The sequence below is a fragment of the Mytilus edulis genome, chromosome 4 (genome assembly GCF_963676685.1).
Source record: "Mytilus edulis chromosome 4, xbMytEdul2.2, whole genome shotgun sequence".
In the NCBI taxonomy this organism is placed as follows: Eukaryota; Metazoa; Mollusca; class Bivalvia; order Mytilida; family Mytilidae; genus Mytilus; species Mytilus edulis.
In genome coordinates this window covers 91,874,530-91,900,381 of record NC_092347.1, presented here as the reverse complement: position 1 = coordinate 91,900,381, position 25,852 = coordinate 91,874,530, and the positions used below count along the sequence as shown (strand labels likewise).

The 25,852-nt window shown below is 32.7% G+C and overlaps 2 protein-coding genes across 3 annotated transcripts in view; one reads left to right on the top strand and one right to left on the bottom strand.

The window, feature by feature from the left end:
• Positions 1-25,852, bottom strand: part of LOC139521041 (nucleolar protein 14-like) — a 93,449-nt gene that overhangs the window by 8,979 nt on the left and 58,618 nt on the right. The window lies entirely within an intron of this gene.
• The window catches only part of LOC139521043 (uncharacterized), a 34,115-nt gene continuing 17,456 nt past the window's right edge, over positions 9,194-25,852 (top strand). The window contains exon 1 of the mRNA XM_071314229.1: positions 9,194-10,841. Within this exon, the coding sequence (XP_071170330.1) occupies positions 9,328-10,041 (714 nt within the window). The 5' untranslated portion in view covers positions 9,194-9,327 and the 3' untranslated portion in view covers positions 10,042-10,841. The remainder of the gene's footprint in view (positions 10,842-25,852) is intronic.

The window sequence follows — 25,852 nt, the reverse complement described above, 5'->3', positions numbered from 1 at the left end:
AACCTTATTAAAAAGATGAACTTTCAAATAAATGGATTTAATCTAATATAATAATATGATAATTGGCTATTAATAATGTAAAATTCTCATTAGCATATTCATATATGTTACAGTGAATTTGTATAATCAGTGATTATGTAGAATTTTTGTGCTATTTTCACATTTCCTGACCGGTGTGAGAAAAATATTTCTCCTCACTAGTGAAAAATCTGTTCTCGGCAAATGATTAGTCAAAATTTGATTATGACGTCTAAATGTTTTGTTTTCTTCTGAATTTTCCTATTGTGACGTCATGAAAACAGGCGACCATGCCTGATGACGTCGCATATAAAGAACACAAGTTTCTGAAAATCTTTGAAAAAGAAGGATAAAAATCATTAGAAAAACAGATTTCTACACTATATATACTATATAGGCAAGCCTCACGCTTTAAATAATAAAATTTAACTGTCCCGAGTGGAGAAATATCGTAATACACTTGTTGCAGTGTAGGAATCTATATTAATCACTGAAATTTTCAGGGATTATGTATTATCACTAGAAAAAACTTCAGGGATTCTACATAATAATTGAAATGAAGAAATTGTTTTATTTACAAAGAAAATTAATAAAAAAAAAAAAAACAAATCCTATAAAATCAAATAAAAACATATTATTATTATAAAGTTACATAAATTGTAAAATGTAAAGCACAAATATAAAAAAAAAATGATAACCCCAATTTTTCAAAATGTTAGGCACACTATATTAAAATGTGAAACACATTATATTAAAATATTAAAATATTAAAATAATATGCTTCACATCTGTTTTTACCACAATATCCACATTCTAAAAAACATTTTCCTGCACATATCGAATCAGATTTTAACGACACGCCTAAGAGAAATAAGGTACCCCGCCCCAATCTAATTAAAATCAAATCTCTCACTCGCTCATTTTTTAATGCTTGGTGTGTGCCCATGCAGCGACCAAGCATTAAAAATGAGTGAGAGATTTAATTTTAATTAGATTGCCCCCGCCCCAAAAAAAAATAAATAAATAATTATGGGAATTTGTAACCTTGAACTGGTTAGTGCAAGAAAGCTACCATGTTTTGTGGCCAGGCGATATCCTTTTTCAGACTTTTTTTTTTTAACAATTGCCATGGTTATGTTTTTTGGGTGTCCCTTACCTTTTTTCCCAGTGTAATTGCTATGAGAAAATTTCACCAAATGCAAGCTTCCTATTAAATTTTGTTCTATTTGTCAATCCTGAGTTCTGCCAGTTTTTTTCTTTACATTTAGATGGCTTACTTCTCACAGTTTGAATTTCTTGTTCATTTGAACAAAAAAAAACCACCACAACACAGATGTTCCCTAATATTCTTCACCATTTGCTCTACATGCATCTCAAATAAGATGCTTTGTGGATTTACAAATATAACATGAATAGCCATTTGACGCTGGCTTTTAAGTACCGGTCTTTGTAAGAATCATGCAGGTTCCTGTTGATGGGCGATTCATGACCCCTCTTCGAATGTCTTTATATTTTGTTTATGATGAAGGTATGGTATGAAAATAACTTTTCTGTATTAATTTTTTCTTTTCAACCTTGGTTGCCATGGAAACCATCCTTACAAAATTTTGCCTAAATACGTCTATAAGTAGCCTTTGAAAATTGAAATATAATGGATTTTAAAGAACCATAGAAATAAAGTTAATCAATACAAACAATATGTATATTTACAGTATTGACAAACACAACCCCAAACTATACAAAAACGTTAAAATTTTGAATTTACTAAATAGTTTGTTTCCATAGCAACCATTTAAAAATGTGTTAAAATTCGAAAATGAAAAATTCCAAAAATTTTAAAATTTTAAATCTGTTTATCTCCCAAGACCAACAATACCATGACATGTCATTGACAAATTTTGAAAGACAACACTCTATATATTCAGAAAATAAAAAGAAAGTCGTGTGTTTTTTTTTTCTTTAAAAAAATAATTTTAGTCAAAAATTGTCAATTTTCACCAAAATTCAGATTACCAAACAGATGAATACTGAAACATTTTGAACTTAAAAAGCAAAAAAAATCCATTTATGCGTACATTCCTGACACAAATTTGGTAATTATAAATGAGAAAATATGATTGATACAGATATTTTTGTAGAGAAGGACATTTTTTCTTTCTGGGCATGGTGCCCCCCCTTTTTTTCAAAATTCAAAAAATTATTAAAAAATTTAAAAGATGGAATTCAATTGTGAACATTTTGAGCATTAAAACATGAAATTTCTTCAAAGGGTGATGGCAATAATAGAACCCCCTACACCATTTTTATATAGACTCTTTTAGATTTATTTTTAGAAATGGGGAATGTGTCAAAGAGAGAAAAACCCAAACAGAAATTTTAAATCTTTAGATGCTATTTCATGGTCTTTAAAATTGACTCTTAAGAACCTGAATCGATCACCTGTAATTTTTGGTTAAATCTTGCATCAATGATTATTTGTCCCTTCAATATATATCAATGAGTGGGTTAACAATTCCATTTAAATGTTCTTTGTATCTGTCGTTTTTTTCTTCAAAAGCAAAAAAAGAATTTTACCCCTATGTTCCATTTTAGCCATAGTGGCTAAGTTTCTTGAAGTACAAGGAAATAAAAAACTAAATTTATACAAGATTATAACTCCCAAGTTGGGCTGAAATTGATTAAGCATATTCAGAAGAAGATTTTTTTTTAAAGGAAGCAAACTAGATGAACAAATTGTGAAAAATTTCTTTAAAGGGCTATAACTCCATAAGGATTCAATTGACAATTCTGGTCATATTAACTTATTTGTAGATCCTACTTTGCTGAAAGTTGTGCTGTTTACAGTTTATCTTTGTCATTAATAATATTCAAGATAATAACCAAAACTGCAAAATTTCCGTACAATTAACAATTTAGTGGCAGCAACCCAACAATGGGTTGTTAGATTCATCTGAAAATTTGCTCTTAAAAGGCTTTAGTGTTTGAGATATGAGCTACACACTGCATTTTACCCCCATGTTCTTATTTTACCCATGGCGGCCATGTTTTTTTTTACAAAATAGAAAATAGAACACAAACTTTATTCTAGATATCCTAAGAATCATTCAGTTTATAAGTTTTACTGGAATTGGTTCAGTAGTTTCAGTGGAAATGTTTCAAATATTTTACACCGGACAGACGACAACGGAAGCAAAGTGATGGCAAAATTCACAGTTCCTTTGAAACGGTGACCTAAAAAAACTACGTCCGTTCTATCAGAAATAAACTGAAAATAAAAAATTAAAAATTTGTACCATCGAGAGCGCTAACAACGCCACTTTTCATAAATTTTAATATTTTTAAGGGTCATAACTCTTTAAAAAAAGTCAATTGTCCATGATTATAGAACTCATCCGAGATATTGTTGATATTAATCTAGTGTATAAGTTTTATTAAAAATCTGGCAAGAATTGTACCTGTGGGAGCGTTAAAGGGGCTATTTTCCATAAATTTATTATTTTCAAGGGTTATGACTGTTTTTATAAAAGTCGATTGACCACCAATATTTAACTTGTTTGAGATATTGCTTATAATAACCTAAAGTATTAGTTTCGTAAAAATCTGACATTATTTGTACATGTGCGAGCGCTGCAAGGACAGCCAGATGGACACAAGGACGGTTGGCATTCAAAATTTTAAGCGCACCATGTTTAAACGAAAAAAATTAAGTTCTTATTTCGATTTTTTTTAATTGAAAATTTTTTGGTCGTATATTGGTATCACGTTGGCGTCGTCGTCGTCCGAAGACATTTGGTTTTCGCACTCTAACTTTAGTAAAAGTAAATTGAAATCTATGAAATTTAAACACATGGTTTATGACCATGAAAGAAAGGTTGGGATTGATTCTTTGTGTTTTGGTCCCAACAGTTTAAAAAAGGCCCAAATAAGCATTTGTCTTGGTTTTCGCACAATAACTTTAGTTTAAGTAAAAAGAAATCTATGAAATTTTAACATAAGGTCTCTATGACCACAACAGGAAGGTTGGGATTGATTTTGGGAGTTTTAGTCACAACAGTTTAGGAATTAGGGGCCAAAAACAGGTACCAAATAAGCATTTTTCATGGTTTTTGCATAATAACTTAAGCATAAGTTAATAGAAATTTATGAAATTTTAACACAAGGTTTATAACCACAAAAGAAAGGTTTGGATTGATTTTGGGAGTTTTGGTCCCAACGAATTAGGGGCCAAAAGGGTCCAAAATTAAACTTTGTTTGATTTCATCAAACATTAATTATTGGGGTTCTTTGATATGCCATATCTAACCGTGTATTCAGATTCTTAATTTTTGGTCCTGTTTTCAAATTGGTCTACATTAAGGTCAAAAGGGTCAAAAATTAAACTTAGCTTGATTTTAACAAAAAGTGAATTATTGGGGTTCTTTGATATGCTGAATCTAAACATGGTCATAGATTTTTGATTATGGGCCCAGTTTTCAAGTTGGTCCAAATCGGGGTCCAAAATTATTATGTTAAGTATTGTGCAATACCTCTGCGGTCGTATAAAGCTGCGCCCTGCGGAGCATCTGGTTTATTTATAAAAAAAACTATTTTTGATATAACAAAAATAAAAAAATAAAATATTTTTTTTGTCTTATAATAAATCAGTGGTTTTGATAAGATAATAACACTCTGTAAAGATTAGACAAATGGGACAGTTTTAATCTTGGTACAGTGTTTCCAATTTCATTATCTATGGAAAATACATTGCCTTGTATCGTTTCTTTTGTGGACTAGTATACTATTGCGCAGAGTCAGATTATAATTGCTGTTACTATTTACCTTCCATGTAAATCGACATGTATCGAAACCTTTATGAAAACACTTATGTCACTATGTCGATTTAACTGTGCTAAAATTGAAATTGAAGAAGAACTACAGAACCTTTCTTTTTATTCTAATATATAATAATCTAACTTATCTAAAAGATTTGAAATAAATGCGGAATGTGTCCATTGGACACAGATGATGCTCCCGCTTCCATATTATAAAAGTTATAAACGGACATGACTGAAGACACTTACCAATTGTGTACTAACTTTTATGGTGATAAGAATTGTGTAAAAGTTTCGTAACATTTGGTTGAGGCAAACTAAAGAATGAAATACAAAACAAAAAATTCAGCAACTTTTCCCCTCTATAAAGAGGCATTGCATAGAACCGTGAAAGTTACACCACCAAAATTCAAAGTTGATCTGCATTTGGTGGTTTTAAGCATTGTGTATAATTTTAATAACATCTGGTAAAGACAAACTAAAGTTAGAGAACAGAAACGGAAATTGAGCAATATTTCTATTTGTAAAGGGGCATAACTCTTGGACGGTTTAAGTGACACCACCAAACTTAGTCTTGTTTTATGGTAATAAGCAATGTGATTAAGTTTCATAACATTTGGTTGAGGCAAACTAAAGATAGAGAACAGAAACCAACGTTGGGACATACTGACGGACGGACAAGGGTAAACCTTAATGCCCCCTCCGCCACTGCGGGGGCATAAAAATATGTAAATATAACAATTGATTAAATTAGGCAAAATTCAAGAATGGTCATTGCACATGGTTGTCATAAAGGTTTGAGAATCGAAAACAGTATACAACAGTTCGAACCAGCAAATTTTCCTCAGGGCCACAAGGAAAATATTTTTGAGAACCATAAAAAAACGCGATTATTCTGCGGTATACAAATAATAATTCAGTTATTTAAAAAAAAAAAAAAAGACAAGCTGTCCTTTTCCACCATATACAATAGAAACATTGACAAATTCTAGCACAATTTAATGTAGATCGTTGGTATATATTTCCTCAGATAGAACATGTAGAATTTGTATGCCCCCACTGTAGCAAAGGGGGCATTAAGTTGTACCTTTGTCTGTAAGTACGTCCGTTTCAGACTTATACTCTTATACAAATGGAAAAAAATGCTGACTTTTTTGTTTCCGTTCTCTAACTTAAGTTTGCCACAACCAAATGTTTTGAAACTTACACACAATGCTTATTTCCATAAAATTCAGAACAGTTAGAATGTTATTGGTGTAACAGGTACTGTCAATAAGTTATGCCCCTTTAAAAATGGAAAAAATGCTGAATTTTCCGTTTCCGTTCTCTTTTTTTCGTCTGTCTGACATAGTTTATCTTACCCTGACCTCATTTTCTTAGAACATTGATAATGTTAAGTTAATATGATACTTGTATTAAAATCTTTACATAACACTTGCAGAGTTTCAAAAGTAATTCAATTATAAATAAAACCAACCAGACATTTCAGGGTGAGTCTACTTGTTTAGTCTAGGGTTAAAGTTTTTTTAAAAAGCATCAATCTGTTTCAAAAACCAACAATGAGTTGCATTAAATTGTTACTGTAACTTCTTTATAGCCATTTTGAAAGAGAAAGGATCCTGAGCTATTTTTTTTAAATGTTCATTAAGATTTGTTTTATAGATAATCATGTTATGCTCATTGTTGAAGGATATACGGTGATCTTCTTTTGTTTATTTCTATGTCTTTGCTCTCTGGTTGAGAGTTAATGGTCTCATTGACAATTTCAACACATCCTCTTATCTTTATACATAGACTTACTAGTAATTAAGTTTTGGATTCAACTTTATTCTTTTTCACTGACAGCATCAGTCTTAGACACGACAACGGGTTATGCGTATTACCATATTTTTTTTTAAACGTCTGAGAAATCTTACATATAAGATTGAAGGGAGGGGGTACATATGCTGCCCTCAACTTTAGAAGTTGTGTTATGCTTTAATTCTTAAAATACTTAGTTCACAAGTAAACACAATGAGATACCACATTTCTTTCAACAAATTTTATAATTTTGAAAAAAAAAAAAAAAATCGAAAAAAAAGGGGGGTGCACCATACCCAGAGTGATGATTTTTCATTTTGTACAAGTATATCTTCATTTATCATTTATTCTCGTTTAAAATTAACAAATGTGTGTCAGAAATGCACATATAAATGGAATGTTTTAGCTTTTTAAGCTCAAAATTTTTGATTATTCATCTGATTGTTAATCTGAATTTTGGTGAAAATTGACAATTTTTGACTAAATTTTTTTTTTAAAGAAAAAAAAAACACACGACTTTCTTTTTATTTTCTTAATATATAGAGTGTGGTCTTTCAAAATTTGTCAATTACATGTCATGGTATTGTTGGTCTTGGGAGATAAACAGATTTAAAATTTTAAAGTTTTTGAAATTTTTCATTTTCGAATTTTAACACATTTTTAAATGGTTGCTATGGAAACAAACTATTTAGTAAATTCACAATTTTAACGTTTTTATATAGTTTGGGGTTTTGTTTGTCAATACTGTAAATATACATATAGTTTGTAGTGATTAACTTTATTTCTATAGGACTTTAAATTCCCTTATTTTATATTTTCAAAAAGGGTCTTTTTTCACATATTCAGGCAAAATGTTGATTTGGTGGTTACCATGGCAACGGGCATAATACAGGGAAAATAAAGACAGAATTTTGACCATCTACCAAAGTTCTTATGATATAGGGCAAAAAAAAAATACTTCTGTGACATGCCATGAATCACCTTCTGCATGATTTTTACAAAGATCGGTACTTAATAAACAAACAATACATGTAAAGTTATCGCTATAAAGGGAATCTTGATATTATTAATTTTGAAGTCTTCAACTTTATCTCAAAACCCTGTGTTGGTTATATCTTTTATATCATGCTCTGTGTTTAAAGGCCAAATTATTTCATTTGGCAAGGAATATGAAAGAAAAAATGATAATTTGTCTATACTATTTTTTTTTATCAAACACAAGATCATTAAATTATTAATAATCCCTGAAATCATATTAGGTAGTTTGTAGAATAATTCTTAAAATTTTCAGTGATTATGTAAAATCACTGGTCATTTTCAGGGATTATATATAATTAACAGGCTATTATTTGAACTTGGAATTATTTTTAACTATGGAATTTGCTTGATTTCTTGTTATTGAAATTTTTAATAAATTCCATGATTATTCTGTACTGAAATGTTCTGTGCTGCGCACAACACTTTCTATTACAAAGAAAATAGTATATTTTCAATAGAATGTACTGTGCCGCGCACAACACTATCTAACCAAAATACATTGTATGGAAAGTGTTATTAACCACCCAAAAGATCATAATACAAAATAAACATGGAATTTATAAAAAAATTTAAACACAAGAAATTATGCAAATTCCATAATTAAAAATAATTCCAAGTTCAAATAATAGCCTGTTAATTACTAAAGACTTAAGTGATTCTACATCTTTCCTGAAAAATCAGGGATTCTACATAATACCTGATTATACAAATTCACTGTAACATACATACTATGTATGTAGATCACAACCAAAATCAATATACAGTTATCAAACATAAATACATTTTGATATAGGATCACATTAAAAAGGAAAGTAATTTTTATATAAAATCTCACAAAATTATGTATGATATAATTTATTGATCTAAGCCAAACATTTAATTTGTTTACTAAAGAATTGACCCAAAGCACATAATCTTATATCAATTTGAAAATAGATGCATACTTAACATCCCATATGCTTAATTTAGTCAAGCATTATCAACAATCAGACTATTTACCATTAATTTAGAACATTTTATATACATCTATCTAACTTATATTGAATTCTGGTTTTAACCTACAAACCTGTGCAGGCAGCAAATATGTGACTCCAAAAATTGCTAATGACATATTGTGAATTTAAATATAGATAATAATTTGACAGACATACTAGGAGGACCTGTCTATTCACTGGGCATGCAATGAACACTACAGTTAATATAATACCATTTTCCAAATATTGTCAACATGATTTTTTTTCATCTTTTTTGTTGTTGTTATATTCTAAACATTGTACAACACTATTTTTCTATTTTAGTGAAAATAGGGAGTAAATCTCCTCTGCTATGTATCTCTCCCCAGTGTATGTATTGTAACTCATTTTTATTTCAATAGAATATGAATTTTAAAGTACCACAGTGAAAAATTATTCAAGCAATAGTTCTATAATGGAAACACATGAAAACATTTAAACAGAAATTGAGACTATTGATAGCCAGGTAATCTATAATAATCAATAAAATTTAAATGTTCAAACAAAATGTACCTACAATTGGGTATTTAAAAAACTTGACTAAACATGATAGTTTTCCATGACCCACAAAATCAAATAAATGATCAAAATAGTATTGTGTATAGGTACAAACCAGAAAGAAAATATGTCATAAATATTAATCTAAAATGGCGTTCTCTCAGTCTGTTATAAGAAGTCAAGCTCCAGCTAAATGTGGAATATGTGACAATGACCGACCAATCAAGTGGAAGTGTATTAACTGTGATAATTTACTGTGTAATCATTGCAAAGAAAAAGTACATCCAAACTTAAAAAACACAGAGAATCATCAAGTAGTAAACATTAAAGATGTGGGACAACCAACTGTTGTAGAACTAAACCTCAGTAAACAATATCAGACTGAACTATCAGTAATAACTTATATGTCTTATTGTCATGATGATTCACTGTGGATAAGTAACAACACAGAGAAAGTATTACAGAGAGTAAAACCTGAAGGAACCAAACTGAATATACTATCCAGCTTTAATACCAAGATCTATGGTATGGCTGTTATTCAATCAAATAATCTACTTATATCTACAGCGGAATCAAGACTGAAACAAATCAATAGTAAAACAGGTGCACTAACAGACTCAGTATATAATGTGTCACCATTCATTTCTACAGGAGTCCATATTAACAGTGACAATAAAGTTCTAGTGGCAGGTGGTAATAAAGACAGAAAAGTTGTTATACTAATGAATCAGACTGGAGACCATGAGAGAGTGTATGAACATGATCAACATAAACAACCTATATTTACTGGTCCCTGGTTAGTTACCTGTACCAGTAATGGGAATATTCATGTGGTGGATAAAGCAAGTGATGACAGATTTTGAGTATTAGTGTTAGGACAGAGTGGTGATATAGTCAATATCTATACAGGAGACAAAGAGATCAACAAGGACATGCAATTCTTTGCATCACACATAGTGACAACACCTAGAGACAATGTTATTGTAGCTGATATGGATACTAATACACTTCATATCCTGAACAATGCTGGTCTGCTGATGACATATTGTAAAACTAGTGACATAAACATAATGTTCCCACTTTCTCTTGCATTCTCTCCAACAGGACAACTCTACATAGGATGTACTAGATTAAAGAACAGTACAACCAAGGAGGCCAAGATATATGACGTGACCCTATCAGGATGTTAATAATGTGAAACAAACTCTTTAAATTTTGTATTAAGTTATCTTTGATCAGTTTAATGTTTATAGTTAGGGTTTAGACAGGTCATACATTTTCTAATATGGATTCATTTATTTCATGGGTAGCAATTTTTGTAGTTTGAGAAAAATTTGCATACTCCTGGATATTTGATTTTGTGGTATGCATACATTCCTTTAGAAAATTTGAATTCGTGGTTCTCTTGTACCCAAGAAATCAATGAAAATTAGTTTCCAATGAATATTAATGAAATCACAGTATTATATTTACATGAATTTTGATACATTTTGTACAATTACAATTGGTTATAGAAGGAATTTTCTAATTCTTTTTTTTTGTCCTATACAACCTATACTTTCATTAAATTTACATATAATATTTATAACATCTTTTTAATAAATCATTGTCGTTCTTTATTCTCATGACAGTTTTTTGTGAATGTTGACTTTAAAGAGACAAGGTACAGTAAAGTACTTTTGGTCCTCTAAAAATTCTATGAAATTTGATGACAATGGTTTGGAGGCTGTGATTTTAATTGGGATTAAAGTAAAATTGAGGTAAATATTAATGAAACATCAACCCAACAACAGAGGATCATAAAGACATACATTGTACTGTTAATTCAGAAATTATCTAAAATGTTTTTTTTATTAACGCCAACACTGAGGGTTGGTAAATATTGCAATAATAAGAACTCACATTCTGACATCTATTACACAATACATTGTTTTTAATGATGATTAGAATCCATTATCAGGCAACCTCAATCAATTACATGCATCCATGCATGACCAGACCCTGTGTTGGTTTTATCATATAAGACATAGCTTTCTTATAAAAATAAGATGTGGTAAGATTGCCGACGAGACAATTCACCAACAAAGACCAAATGTTGTCAGTCAAGAACTGTTTGCAACCATACGACCTGTAACAATGAGCAAAACTAAGGCTGCCTAACATGCTATAAAAGGTCTAGAAATGATGTATAGAACTATTTCACCTGGAAAACTAATGGTCAGATTGAATGAAGGAAAACAAACAGGATACAGCAACAAAAAATAACCACCATGACCATTGAATAACATGCTCCTGACATGGGACAGACAAAAACAGAATTTGGAAAGATTAACTATGTTTGCAGGCATGCCAACTTTCCTCTAACCCCAGGACAGTGGTGTAACAGTACTACATAAGAACAAGCTTTACAAGGTTGTACAAGCTGAAATATTTTGCCTGCTTTGATTACTATGATAGAATTTATGTCTAAAGTGTATTACCTACTGTGAAAGTACTTCAATTCGTGGGTATCAATTTTCGTGGATTGAGCAATATTTACATATTCGTGGGTTTTTAAATTCGTGGATTTTAGTTTTCTAAAAAAATTAAAAAAACAAAGCCTTTATAAACGAAGGTTACAAATAGTCTGGATTGAAGAACATTGCAAAGTAAACATTGACCGTGTAAATCGTAGTGATAACACTAATTAACCCATGATAAAGTGATCAACAGATTAAGGACCATCAAAGGTGTTAATTTGGCCGTACACATGTCACCTAAAGAAATCATTATCATAAACAAATGCTTTAAACATATCTTGAATTGTCAAATAATTCTTATCAAAATCAAGCCAAGCATGAAATTATTATTTCCAATATGTACGAGAACTATGAGGATATAAAATGAACACTTTATCATATTAGCATATCAATACCGGAAATCTGACTTTCATCGATCAAAAATATTTTTGGAGAATTAAAGATAAAAAGTTGTACAGTTTAGGTTATTAAAGATTAAATGGATATAATCCTGCATGCGGTTGTAGTTCTGTGACTGCTATTAAAGTATTCTCAGATTTGGCGTTATTCAATATATTCTCTAGATCATACCAGTAGTCAAACCTACCGATGGGGATCTTTCCGTGTCTTGATTTGGACAATACTCGTTTTATTTCGTTGAACACTTAAATTTGTGGATAAAGTCATCCAAGAAAACCACGAAAATTGGTACCCCACGAATAAAAGTACTTTCACAGTACATGAAAGTTTCACTACAATTTTCAAATGAAATAAGCATTGTCAAAGATGATTGTAAATGAGGTCAAGGTAAAAAAAAATCCTGCAAGACAGACATGTACACATAAAATCCTAATAAACACCATACACTAAAATTTGATGAGTAGACATGAAAGCTTAACATTGACCACTGAACCATGCTACTTGTATCAGAGATAAGACAAGACCACTAAAATTAACCCTTGATCACTGATTCATGAAATGAGTTTGAGTTCAGGCGAATAATGTCTGAAAGACATGTAGGTAATGGACAAGACAAAAACAACTTACAAATACACAAATGACACAAAGTACAGATCTAAGAGTACTAGTGGTTTCTAAAATCAAACAAGAAGATGTGGTATGATTGCAAATATGACAACTCTTTGGAAGATACCAAATGACATAGAATGAAGGTCACTGTACTGCCTTCAACAATGATCAAAGCCCTTACCACTAAGTCAGCTATATAACCCAGGAATGACAAAGTAAAATAATTCAAACAAGAAAAAGAAATGCCTAATTCATGTACAAAAAATATTGAAAGAAAAACAAATATGGTTTAACACTATTTATTTTTGGGACGCGTTATAGCTCACTGTTCTGTGTGAGCCAAGGCTCTGTTTTGAAGAGGGGCGTAAAGGGGGGGGGGGTGTTGAAGAATCTTAATAAATCATGCGTTGTGTTTTTCTATACGTTTAATCGTCGTGATAGCTAATGCATATAATATAACGTCACAGAGTAAAGCGTTATGGTAACAACGTTACCATAACGTAATGTTTGTACTTCGCGTATTTTCCGACATTCTGGGGGCCGACAAAAGTGAAATATATATGTAACGAAAATTAAAAAATGTAAAATTCACAATATAGATAAATAAATTTAAAATTAATGTCAATCTCAAATAAAATAATCAAATTCCTTAACCTTGAATGAACACAATTACAGTTTATCTTTTAGTCCATTAGTGGATGTTTTTTCTACCAATCACGGTTACTTCACTCAGCGGCAGTTTTCTTAAGCGTTATAAGTTCCTGTCCTGTATCTATGTGGCTTGTTGACTCCAATAGTTGAGGGTGTGTTTGTTCAGGCGGTCTAGGTAGCAAGTTACTTCCTTGGAGAGTTTCCTCAAATTGGTTGATGTACGATCTACTTTGTACGAGCCATTGCGATGGGTTTTCTGGTCTTCTTTTGGCAACGGTCATGCCTGAAGGAATATCATCTGGATGGTCATGTTTCCAAGGCAACCTTTCTGTGGAATAGCCTTTCTCGTTTTCAATAGCTGTGTTCTTGTCTGTTATGACGTTTACAAGAACTGTTGACGACTGGTTGATGTTTCTATTAATCGGTCCTGATAATAGATATCCGATCTTTGACTGAACAGCGGTGGGTCCGTTTCCTCTAATTACTTTGTCCTCGATAATGTCCCAATAGTGGTCGGCGCCTATGAGTAAGTCGATTTCAAAACGTTCTGTACTTTGCACAGAATGTGCAAGTTTAAGTTCTCTTAAGTGGGGCAAGCTCCTTGTAGTCAGGGAAATATTGTTCTTAATTAGGACGGCAATTTCTGGAACAATTAGTGTGAAAATACGCACCTTTTCTCCTGTGTCGGTCTGTAGTTGTATTGTTGCAGTGTCTAAGTTACGAACTTTCTGAGATAAATCTCCGCAGACAGTTGAATGCTTACGTTTTCTGTGGGTTTTATTTCTAATTGATTAGCTAGTTTCTGAGTTATAAAAGTACGCTGTGCTCCCTCGTCAAATAAGATGTTACATTCTACTTCTTGGTCGTTATATACAACTGGTGCAAATGCTGTTTTCAGGAAAATGTTGTGATTCTGTTGTGATGAATACATTACTCTAGTCTCGTTTAGTGTTTCAACTTCGTTTATTTCTGACTGTTGTATTGAAGGCTCCGGTGTCGTATCTGGAATGACCTCTTTACCTTTACAAATGCTTGTATGATGCATTCCGTTACACTTTTTGCATCGTTTAGTAGACTTGACCATAAACAGTTAAAGCATAACTGTTTCTGTTTTACAATTTGATTTCTAGCGTTTGCGTCTGTTACCTCAGAGCACTCCGTCGGATAGTGCTCACCTGAACAGAAAATACATGTACGTGTATTTTTCTTCTTGCGTGTGTCTGTGGATTTACCCTTGTTGAATGTATGTGATTGCGTACCCATGAAAAATGCAGTGGCGTACAATCTGTCTGAATCTGTGACTCCTTCTCCAGCTTCGAGTATGTCGATCTCTTTAGTTAAAGATTTGCGTAGATTATTCAATATCAAATTATCTCTCCCGTGTTCTCGTGCAATAGATTTTCGTATGTCAATCGGTAACTTGTCCAAAACTACAGGTACCAAAAGCGAACCATACATCTCTGGTGTTTGACCAAGTGACTCTAATCCACGTACGTATGATTCTAATCTGTCTCCGTAAGACCTCAAACTAAAAGCATCATTTGTTGGTGCGGGTAAATTCATGAGTGCTTTCATGTAAGCATGTATAAGTTTGCTAGGTTGTCCGAACCTATCTCTGAGAAGGTTGACTGCGGTTTCGTAGTTACAATTAGTCAAAGCGAATCCCTCTACTGTTTGCGCGGCGCTTCCCTCAAGCTGGGCTTTAAGATAGTTAAACTTTTGGATTGGCGTTAATGTGTCGTTGTAGTGTATGGATGACTCGAAACAATCCCAAAATGTTTGCCACTTGAGAATATCTCCATTAAAATAGGGTAAGTCTAACTTTGGAAGCCTATGGTAATTAGTTTTTGAAGATCTCGGTTCTGACGGGACTTGAAACATGACATTCTCTGACGGACGGGTATGCACTGCAGGGGCGTTAATTGAATACTGCTGGTTCATAGAATCTATTGCACATCTGTTCATATCAACTCTAGCTTCGGGTGTGAAATGATATGCGTCGGGGTTAAGTCTGCTCGTTGAAGGACCAACAGTATCATGCGAAATTATAGTATTTGTTTCAACATGTTCAAAGTACTTAATAAATTTCCGAATTTGTCTAATTTTACAATCAAGTTCGTACATATACTCATCTGAGTCGGTGATTTCCTGCTCCAGATTTTCCTCCGATGTCTGTTCCAAAAGTCTGTTATTCAGGTCAATCAATGTTTTCTGTTTCTGCGTGACGGCATCATCAAGGGCTTTCACTTCTGTGTCTGTTTTTGACTTTAACTCGTCGAATTTCACCAGTAGCTTCGTGACGGCTCCTTTGTGTCCAGCACGAACTGACTTCAGCTTTGAATCCATATATATCCAAAGGTTACGGCGCCATTAAATGTTGAAGAATCTTAATAAATCATGCGTTGTATTTTTCTATACGTTTAATCGTCGTGATAGCTAATGCATATAATATAACGTCACAGAGTAAAGCGTTATGGTAACAACGTTACCATAACGTAATGTTTATACTTCGCGTATTTTCCGACAGGGGGGGGGGGGGGGTATCTGCACGGAAGAACGAGAAATAAAATTGCCATTTCACGATGAACGAGCAATTAAGAATGTCTTTCACGTTGATCTTTTTACCAATTTCAGGAAACACGGTGAATAACAAACCTTTTTCACGGCTGTATGTGAAATAAAAATGGTAAAACACGTTGCACGAAAAAAAAACCTTTACCACCCTCTTTGAAGTCCTTATATATCTAATTAACACTAACTGACTGTTATGGACAAATCTTGAACGGATTCTTCTGAAGGCTTTTGATCTTTTCTAATGTCATAAAATTGAGAGGACATCATTTAAACATCGGGCGTCCATTTCACAAAAAAACTTACGACTAAAATTTATCGTAAGTATACTGATTTGTTCATGACTTAAAGCCCCAGTCCCACTAGCCCATGATCGCACCACGCTCACCGTGATCTAAAATAAATTTAGATCGTGGTGAGGTCGCGGTATGAGCGGCATGAAAATGTAAATTTGTTGTTTTCACGGTGTTACTACGTCCTCTCTACGCTTCAACAAAGCTCCTGCTACGATTATACCACGTTCTCACCGCGCTTATTCTGCGACCTCACTACGCTTAACAAGATCTTTCTACGCTCTTCACGTTCTCACTACGACCATACCATGAATTATCCGATTGCAACTCGATTTTACTGCGATTATAACACGTTCTTACCACGATTACACTACGTTCATAGCGCCACCTTACTACGTTCTCAGCAATAACGTCAACATCGTGTTCCATATCAATATAGTTCAATTCCTTCTATTTCTGATTAAATCGTAGATTTCTCGGAAACAATACAGTCATGCCACCAAATTCTACCAGAACATGTGGGCATGGTGGTAGGAGTTGATGTAGAGGCAGAGGGAGCAAAGGAACGAACCTGATCAAGCAGAGATGTCGGACCGACCAATCCAACCTAAATTACAACCTATTGCTGGTCCATAAAGCTCAATGATGATATTTTAGTGAACGATAGCAGAGATGACATAGATTTATCAATATATATAGGAAGATGTGGTATGAGTGCCAATGAGACAACTCTCCATTCAAGTAACAATTTATAAAAGTAAACCATTATAGGCCAAGGTACGGCCTTCAACACGGAGCCTTGGTTCACATCAATCAGCACGCTATAAAGGACCCAAAATATTACTAGTGTTAAAATATTTAAACGGGAAAACCAACGTCTAATCTATATAAAAACGAGAAGCATGGTTGAGACGTTAGAGCAAATGGATAATTACATTCAAACAAACAAAATCTAGGGATTTTTTTTTTATATATTTTATGTGAAAATGACAATGAGAATGATGGTCGTAGTGTGAACGAAGTCAGGTCGTAAGAAGAGCGTGATGAGGACGGCAAGGGCGTGCTAGAATCGTACTATGGTCTCGAACAGCGTGGTATAGTCGTAGTGGAAGAGTAGTTGGGTCGCAGTGAGAACGTGATGGTCGTAGTGAGGTCGTGATAACGTCGCTGTGCGATCGTAAAGCAGTCTCTCAGAATAGAATCACACTTTCGCTACACTCTCGCTACGATTGTACAGTGACCTTTGTGATCTTACTACGATCTTAGTGCTCTCTCACTACGCTTCTACTATGACATGATTTCGCCACGAACACACCACAATTGTTTGAACATGTTCAAAGTTGGCCACGCTCTTCACGATCTTGAAGACCTCACCAAGACCGTGATACGACCTTATTGCGATCTACACGATCGCACTACGATCATCAAAATTTGCATATTTTTCACAGATCGTAGTGCGATCGTGGCCTAGTGGGACTGGGGTATCTTAGTCGTAAGTATTTTTGTGAAATCAACTCCTGATCACTGAAGAATTACTAAATGTGGATAACTTATAAAAAATTCTTGTGGATATGCACAAAGCAAAAAAAATATCTGATCCTATGGGAATAACTAAATATGGACATATATACCCAAAGCAAAAAAAGGAACTTTTGTGAGCTCACTCCCCTCCACCCCAATATAGTCACTGGGCATTAAATCACTTACTAAATACTAAATATGGATATCTCAATTCCAAAGCAAGTAAACATCTCATAACCTGTGATTTACTTAATGTGAATATTTCCTATCCAAATTAACATCTAATCATCCAGGATTTACTTAATGTGAATATTTCCTATTCAAATTAACATCTAATCATCCAGGATTTACTTAATGTGAATATTTCCTATTCAAATTAACATCTAATCATCCAGGATTTACTTAATGTGAATATTTCCTATTCAAATTAACATCTAATCATCCAGGATTTACTTAATGTGAATATTTCCTATTCAAATTAACATCTAATCATCCAGGATTTACTTAATGTGAATATTTCCTATTCAAATTAACATCTAATCATCCAGGATTTACTTAATGTGGATATTTCCTATTCAAATTAACATCTAATCATCCAGGATTTACTTAATGTGAATATTTCCTATTCAAATTAACATCTAATCATCCAGGATTTACTTAATGTGAATATTTCCTATTCAAATTAACATCTAATCATCCAGGATTTACTTAATGTGAATATTTCCTATTCAAATTAACATCTAATCATCCAGGATTTACTTAATGTGAATATTTCCTATTCAAATTAACATCTAATCATCCAGGATTTACTTAATGTGAATATTTCCTATTCAAATTAACATCTAATCATCCAGGATTTACTTAATGTGAATATTTCCTATTCAAATTAACATCTAATCATCCAGGATTTACTTAATGTGGATATTCCCAAAGCTAATTATAAACATTTGATCACCAAACATTACACTAAATAAATATTTCTATATTAAGGATTTTTCTAAAGCAAAACATTGCTGATTTCAGTTCAAACCAGATGTTGATAACATATCACTGTGTTTATAACAAACTTACTTGACTGTTTTTTTTATCTCCAGTAAGCTGATGGATTTACCAACAGGTTTAAATGGAGGGATCACTGGTTCAACTGGAAAACAAAGTAAATAATAATACTAGTACTATTGTTAAACCTTCTGCTTCTAGAGAGTTTAAAAAAATAATAATAAAAAAAAATCATTTAATGAAACTTGTAACAGTTTTAATAGTTTTTTTGCTTATGAAAATCAGAGACGAATTTTAAAATGATTTTTTTTATGAAATGTTTAAGGATATCAATTGAAAATTATGAATAAGATATATTTGACTATACGCTCTATCCTCAAAGAAAGCAGAATTAATGTTGTGTGTTTATACATGTACATTTATCATCAGTATATTGTACAATGAACCCTTATGCTGTAAAATTCATACTGTTTCATCACAAAAAACCAATGCAAATCAAAGTGTGTGTAAGCACTATAGGGTAACAATTGTTTTCATTCACCAGTGGGAACTAAAAATCAAATTGTATTGTATTAAGCACTGGAAAGCAATACTTATTATGGACAAAGGAAGATAACTCCAATTTTTAATACTACTTTAACAATGACATCATTGATATTTTGAAAACAGAATATACATTCATGCACACAAGTACTGCAAGTTTCTTGACAAATATGGTTATACACAAATAATCTTTATGTTATATAGATTTCTGAACATATATATTTCATTGATGGACATCTTAATATATTCATGGATTGGATATAATTTAAAGAATGATGAGATCAATGCATTATGTTTTATGCTTTGTTTATATTGAAATAGTGATAAAGTTTTGAAAATTAGTAATTACCAACCCCACCCACCCTCCCTCCATTCAATTATATATTTTTTTAAAATTAAACAGCGATAACAAATTAGTTAGTACTTATTTGTATAAATGTGCATATTACATAGGTTAAAATTGACATAATATCCTAGGAATTCCATTTGTGAAACAAAATTTGGTCAACTGTTTTGTATACTGATATCAAATCGTAAACTTACTTTTAGTGGGGTCTTTCTTTAATGCTAAATATAACAGACCATGAAGAAAGTGGTTATATTTAGAAATTTACTGTTCACAAAATTTTGAATTTTTGAAATACTAAGGGTTTTCTACCTCATGCATATATTACCTTAGCTGTATTTGGCTAAACTTTTAGGAATTTTGGTCCTCAATGCTCTACAACTTCGTACTTTATTTGGCATTTTTAACTTTTTTGAATTCAAGCGTCACTGATGAGTCTTTTGTAGACGAAACGCGCGTCTGGCGTATATACAATTTTTAGTCCTGGTATCTATGATGAGTTTATTTGCTATCACTTGGTCGATGCCACTGCTGGTGGAGATTCATTTCCCCGAGGGTATCACCAGCCCAGTAGTCAGCACTTTTGTGCTGACATGAATTATCATTGATATGGTTATATTTATAAATTTACTGTTCACAAAATTTTGAATTTTTGAAATACTAAGGCTTTTCTACCTCAGGCATATATTACCTTTGTTGTATTGATGAACCGTCTCTACTATAAAACAGGCACATGCGTAACTGCTAGCGTCTTTATACGCTATTTTGTCGAGTAAATAGGTTTGTTAAAATATATATGACAATTATTCAACCAAACATTCATTTCCTGGTGTGCTTTTAATGTTAAAAGTATTCTTCCGTCCCAAAGACCAGAAGTAGCAACCAACTTCGTCAAATTTCTACTTATGATTCTACAAATATAACCTAAACTAGGCATTAGATAAATAATTTTCCCGGTAACTCTATATATCTAACTGTCTTGCTGACAGCATATTCAAGTTTATCGATGCCTTTTAAAAACGCATATACATAAGGATATCCTCCCCTTCTTATTGTTACATTCGTGTGACTTTGTATACTTATAATGTTAGATCTGTCATAGATTAAGGACATTCTCAATGTTCAAGATGGAGAATCGATCACAAATTGAGGCCTTTGAATTGTATTACACACAACACATATTCTTCTAAAAATGTCATCAGCATTATTTCTAAACAACTACTAGTAATTGAAATATGGACATCTAACGTTTTTAATTATGCTAACACTATATTCCTATTCATAAGCATTTTTGTCAAAGTCAAATTCTAGTACATGAAAGTGTCCGTCAAATTAATGCTGATATAGAAGAACTAACAGAGCAACAAAACATAAATACCACAAATGTTGATATATTTGTTTTCATCACTAGAAATAAACCTTTATAATGTAGCTTTTAAGCTGAGTATATAAAATTGATATATGGTGAAATTTAATTCATTATGGTTTTAGAATTTGATAATCATTTGTTTGTAAATATATATACATATGTTCACAGTTAGAAAACAAAGATACTAATTGGCCACCAATTGTAAATTTATTTGACTTGACTTAGTTCTAATATTATAATCTTATAGGTCAAACCAAACAGAGATAATTGGATACAGGTGATGTATACACCTAGTATCCAACAGTTAAAGCGAGTTATGTTTGCAATTCTCATATGAAAACACTTTAAAATATAACGTATCACAAGTATTACATAATGTAAATTTATAAAGAAAAACTTTTTTTGCTGGAAATTCCATTCTAAATAAAGGCAACAGTAGTAAACCGTTTTTCGAAAGTCATAAATCGATTGGAGAGAAATCCGGGTTACAAACTAAAATCGATGGAAACACGTCAACTATAAGACGAAAGCAACGATACAACAGATTCACTAAAGTGCAACAAAAAACCAAATGACAATGTAACACACACAGAAACGAACTGTAAGATAACATCTGTCGTTTCCTGACTTGGTACAGGATATTTTTAGAAAAAAAACAAATGGTGGGTTGCACCTGGCTTTGCGGCTAACCAAACATCCCGCTTTTATTGCAATGTTATATAACATCAAAATGACAACAATACATGACAGGAATAGAGTTCAAATACTAGTAAATGTAAGAACATTCAGGGCAGAGTAATACACAAATAAACAATGCAATAATACATTTCGACATGCTTATAATTATCAAAGGTATCAGGCTTATGATCTAGGTCATGATTTACCTAGCATTTGTGTTTCAATGTTATATTTTAATATGACTTTCTTCGTTTGCTTTATACACACAGAACACACACTCTGAAATGTCTAGCCTGCTTTCTTATAATAAAATATAAAGCACAAATAAAGTTAACAGTAGTATACCACTGTTCAAAACTCGTGAATCTATGGACAAAAACAAAATCGGGGTAACAAACTAAAACTGAGGGAAACGCAGTAAATATAAGAGGAGAACAACGACACAACATTAAAACACACAGAAACGGACTAAGCATTAGACAAAATCCGATGAGAACAACAAACATAACTTCAAAACCAAATACTCTAGTACATGAATTTGGGATAGAAAAGTACCGTGACACGTCTTAAAGTAATGTGAATTCACACTCTAATATAAAAGAAAATAAACGACACAACGGAAACATAACGTTAAAATGTAACACACACAGAAACGAACTATAATATAACAATGGCCATATTCCTGACTTGGTACAGGACATTTCTAAAAGAAAACTAGAGGCTCTCAAGATCCTGTGTCGCTCACCTGTTACTGTATTTACTGATGTCGGCCATCTTGGTTGGTAGGCGGGGTCATTAGACACTTTTTTTAAATAGATATCCTAGTAATGATTGTGGCCAAGTTTGGTTAAATTTGGCCCATAGTTTTAGAAAAGAAGATTTTTGTACAAGTAACAAAAATGACGAAAAGTTGTTCAATATTGACTATAAAGGACAATAACTCCTTAAGGTGTTCTCTGACAATTTTGGTCATGTTTGACTTATGTGTAGATCTTACTTTGCTGAACATTATTGATGTTTACAGTTTATCTCTATCTTTAATAGTATTCAAGATAATAACCACAAACTGCAAATTTTCCTTAAAATTACCAATTTTAGGGCAGCAACCCAACAACGGGTTGTAGGATTCATCTGAAAATTTGTGAGGGGATAGATCTTATTCTGATGGACATTAAAATGTTGAAAGATTTGCCTTAAATGTCTTAGTTCCAAAGATATCAAGCAAAAACTGCATTTTACCACTATGCTCTAATTTTAGCCATGTCGGCCATTTTGTTGGGTAGGTGAGGTCATCGGACACATTTTTAAAACTATATACCACAATTATGATTGTGGTAAAGTTAGTTTAAATTTGGCCCAGTAGTTTCAGAGAAGAAAGTTACAAAAAATGACGAAAAAGTTGTTAAAATTTACTATAAAGGGCAAAAACTCCTTAAGAGGTTGACTGACAATTTTGGTAATGTTTGACTTATTTGTAGGTCTTATTTTGCTGAACATTATTGCTGTTTACAGTTTATCTCTATCTATAATAGTATTCAAGATAATAACCAAAATCTGCAAAATTTCCTTAAAATTACCAATTCAGGGGCAGCAACCTAACAACAGGTTGTCCGATTCGTCTGAAAATGTCAGGGCAGATAGATCTTGACCTGATCAACAATTTTACCTTGTCAGATTTGCTCTAAATGCTTTAGTTTTAATGATATAAGCCAAAATATACATTTTACCCCTGTGTACTATTTTTAGCCATGGCAGCCATCTTGGTTTGATGGCCAGGTCATCGGACAGATTTTTTAAACTAGATACCCCAAGGATGATCGTGGCAAAGTTTGGTTAAATTTGGCCCAGTAGTTTCAGAGGAGAAGATTTTTGTAAAAGTTTACGGACGACGGACGCAGGACTCCGGACAACGGACGCCAAGTGATGAGAAAAGCTCACTTGACCTTTCAGGTCAGGTGAACTAAAAATGGTGGGTTGAACCTGGTTTTGTGGCATGCCAAACCTCGCACTTTAATGGCAATGTTAAATATAATAGTAAAGTTGTTCTACATGGATCACATTAACTTAACATGATCCAAGAAAGAAAATGAGGACAAGGTCAGATAATCCAATCCAGAAATTCATGAGAACTTTACAATCATTCCATAGATCGAATATAGTATTTACACCACTGGGTCAATGCCACTGCTGGTGGACGTTTCGTCCCCGAGGGTATCACCAGCCCAGTAGTCAACACTTTGAATTTTTCGAAAAACTAAGGATTTTCTTATCCCAGGCATAGATTATTACTTTAGCCGTATTTGGCACAACTTTTTGGAATTTTGGATCCTCAATGCTCTTCAACTTTGTACTTGTTTGGCTTAATGAACCATGATATTGGGTTATGATCAGATGAACCCTGTCGAAATAAAGTCATCATCGATACCAGGAGAGACATGTACAATTTCCATGGATCAAATAGAATATCTAAGAATCAAAATTTACCAGGAAAACTTAACATTGACCATTGAAAATGGATATGAGGTCGAGGTCAGATGATACCTGCCAGACAGACATATAAACCTTAGTCATTTCATGCACCAAATATTGTCGACTTTTTAGACCAAAATACAAGCACATTACACTGAGCAATGAACTGTGAAAATGAGGTCTAGTTCAAAATATAACCTGCCAATTTGACAATTACATCTTGAATTATTTGCATACAAAAAATATAGCAGACCTATTACATACAATATTAAATAAAACCGAAACACCAAAACTAAACTTTGACCTCTGAAACTTCATGGCCAAGGTGAGATGAGACCGGTCGGTACGCCTTACAATCATTACACACACACAATATGGTAAACCTATCGCTTACAAAGGTGAGATGAGACCTGTCAGTACGCCTTACAATCATTACACACACACACACACACACAATATTGTAAACCTATCGCATAGAGTATCTGAGATATGAACTTGCCCATGAAAACTAAACCTTGTTCACTGATCCATGGAATGAGGTCTTGGTAAACAGTATGACAACATGAGGACCATGTGAGGAATGCACAAACTAAACATAGTTATCCTTTCACTCATAAGTGAGAAATTTACATTTCAAACGATCTAAACTTTATTTTCAAAGTCAACGGACAATGAAAATGAGGTCACAGACAAAGGACATATGACAGACGGACAAATCATAACATTAGGCATAAACAAGTATGATGCATCAAAGACTTTTACCTTCTGAAATATTAAAGTTAATTAACACCTCCTAGGCCACATCCACCAGATCACTACCCCACATCAAGCTTTATGCACGACTTGACAAAAACTATGTACTTATTCAAATAGGATATGGACTGCATGCGATTGGCATTTCAATTGAAATAATATCGTCAAAAGGTGAACTTTTTCTATCATTTTGGCTTCATCAAATCTAAATAGCTGATTTAAAACGTGTATTATAAGTCAGCTTTTGTAAAAAGAAGTTATAAGTTTCCTATTAGAATCGATGATGATAATGATGGCTGGAGGCCTAATGTCCAGCGGCAAATCATTATGCACATTCAGGATGAGAACATTTTAATGTGAAAATGCATATTCATCCTGTTTTGTACAGGATAGACATGGTGAAGCGTATTTTAACATACCAGTTTACAAGGTTTCAACGTTAACAGGAAGACATGGCACCTAACCATTTGCAAGGATACATTAATCTAATTTAGAACTGACTAGTCTTTGCTCTTACTTCATAATGCCCCATACTATTAGGGAAGCAGCATACACCTAATTAAAAGCCTTTGGTATGACCCGTCCAGGGTCAAACCCACAACCTCCGAGATTTCAGGTAAACACACAAACACAATACCACCAAATTGGTTTATTAGAATCGAAATAATGACAGAATTATTCCCAAAATGTTAGAATTGACATAATTCGCTCATGTCATGCTCTATGCTCATGTTAACATTGGAAGGCATTATATTTGGCAACATTTTACACCTCACTATCAAGATACTAATAAATAAAAAACTTTTATCTCAAATATGCACTCATGATATTGATCAGGCATAATTTATGAATATGAACTTAGGAACATTAAACTAAGCTAAAACTACTGTCCTTCGTGCTAGCTTTTCTTAACTTGAACAATACACATCTTTTTTTCTAGATGTAGAACAGAAA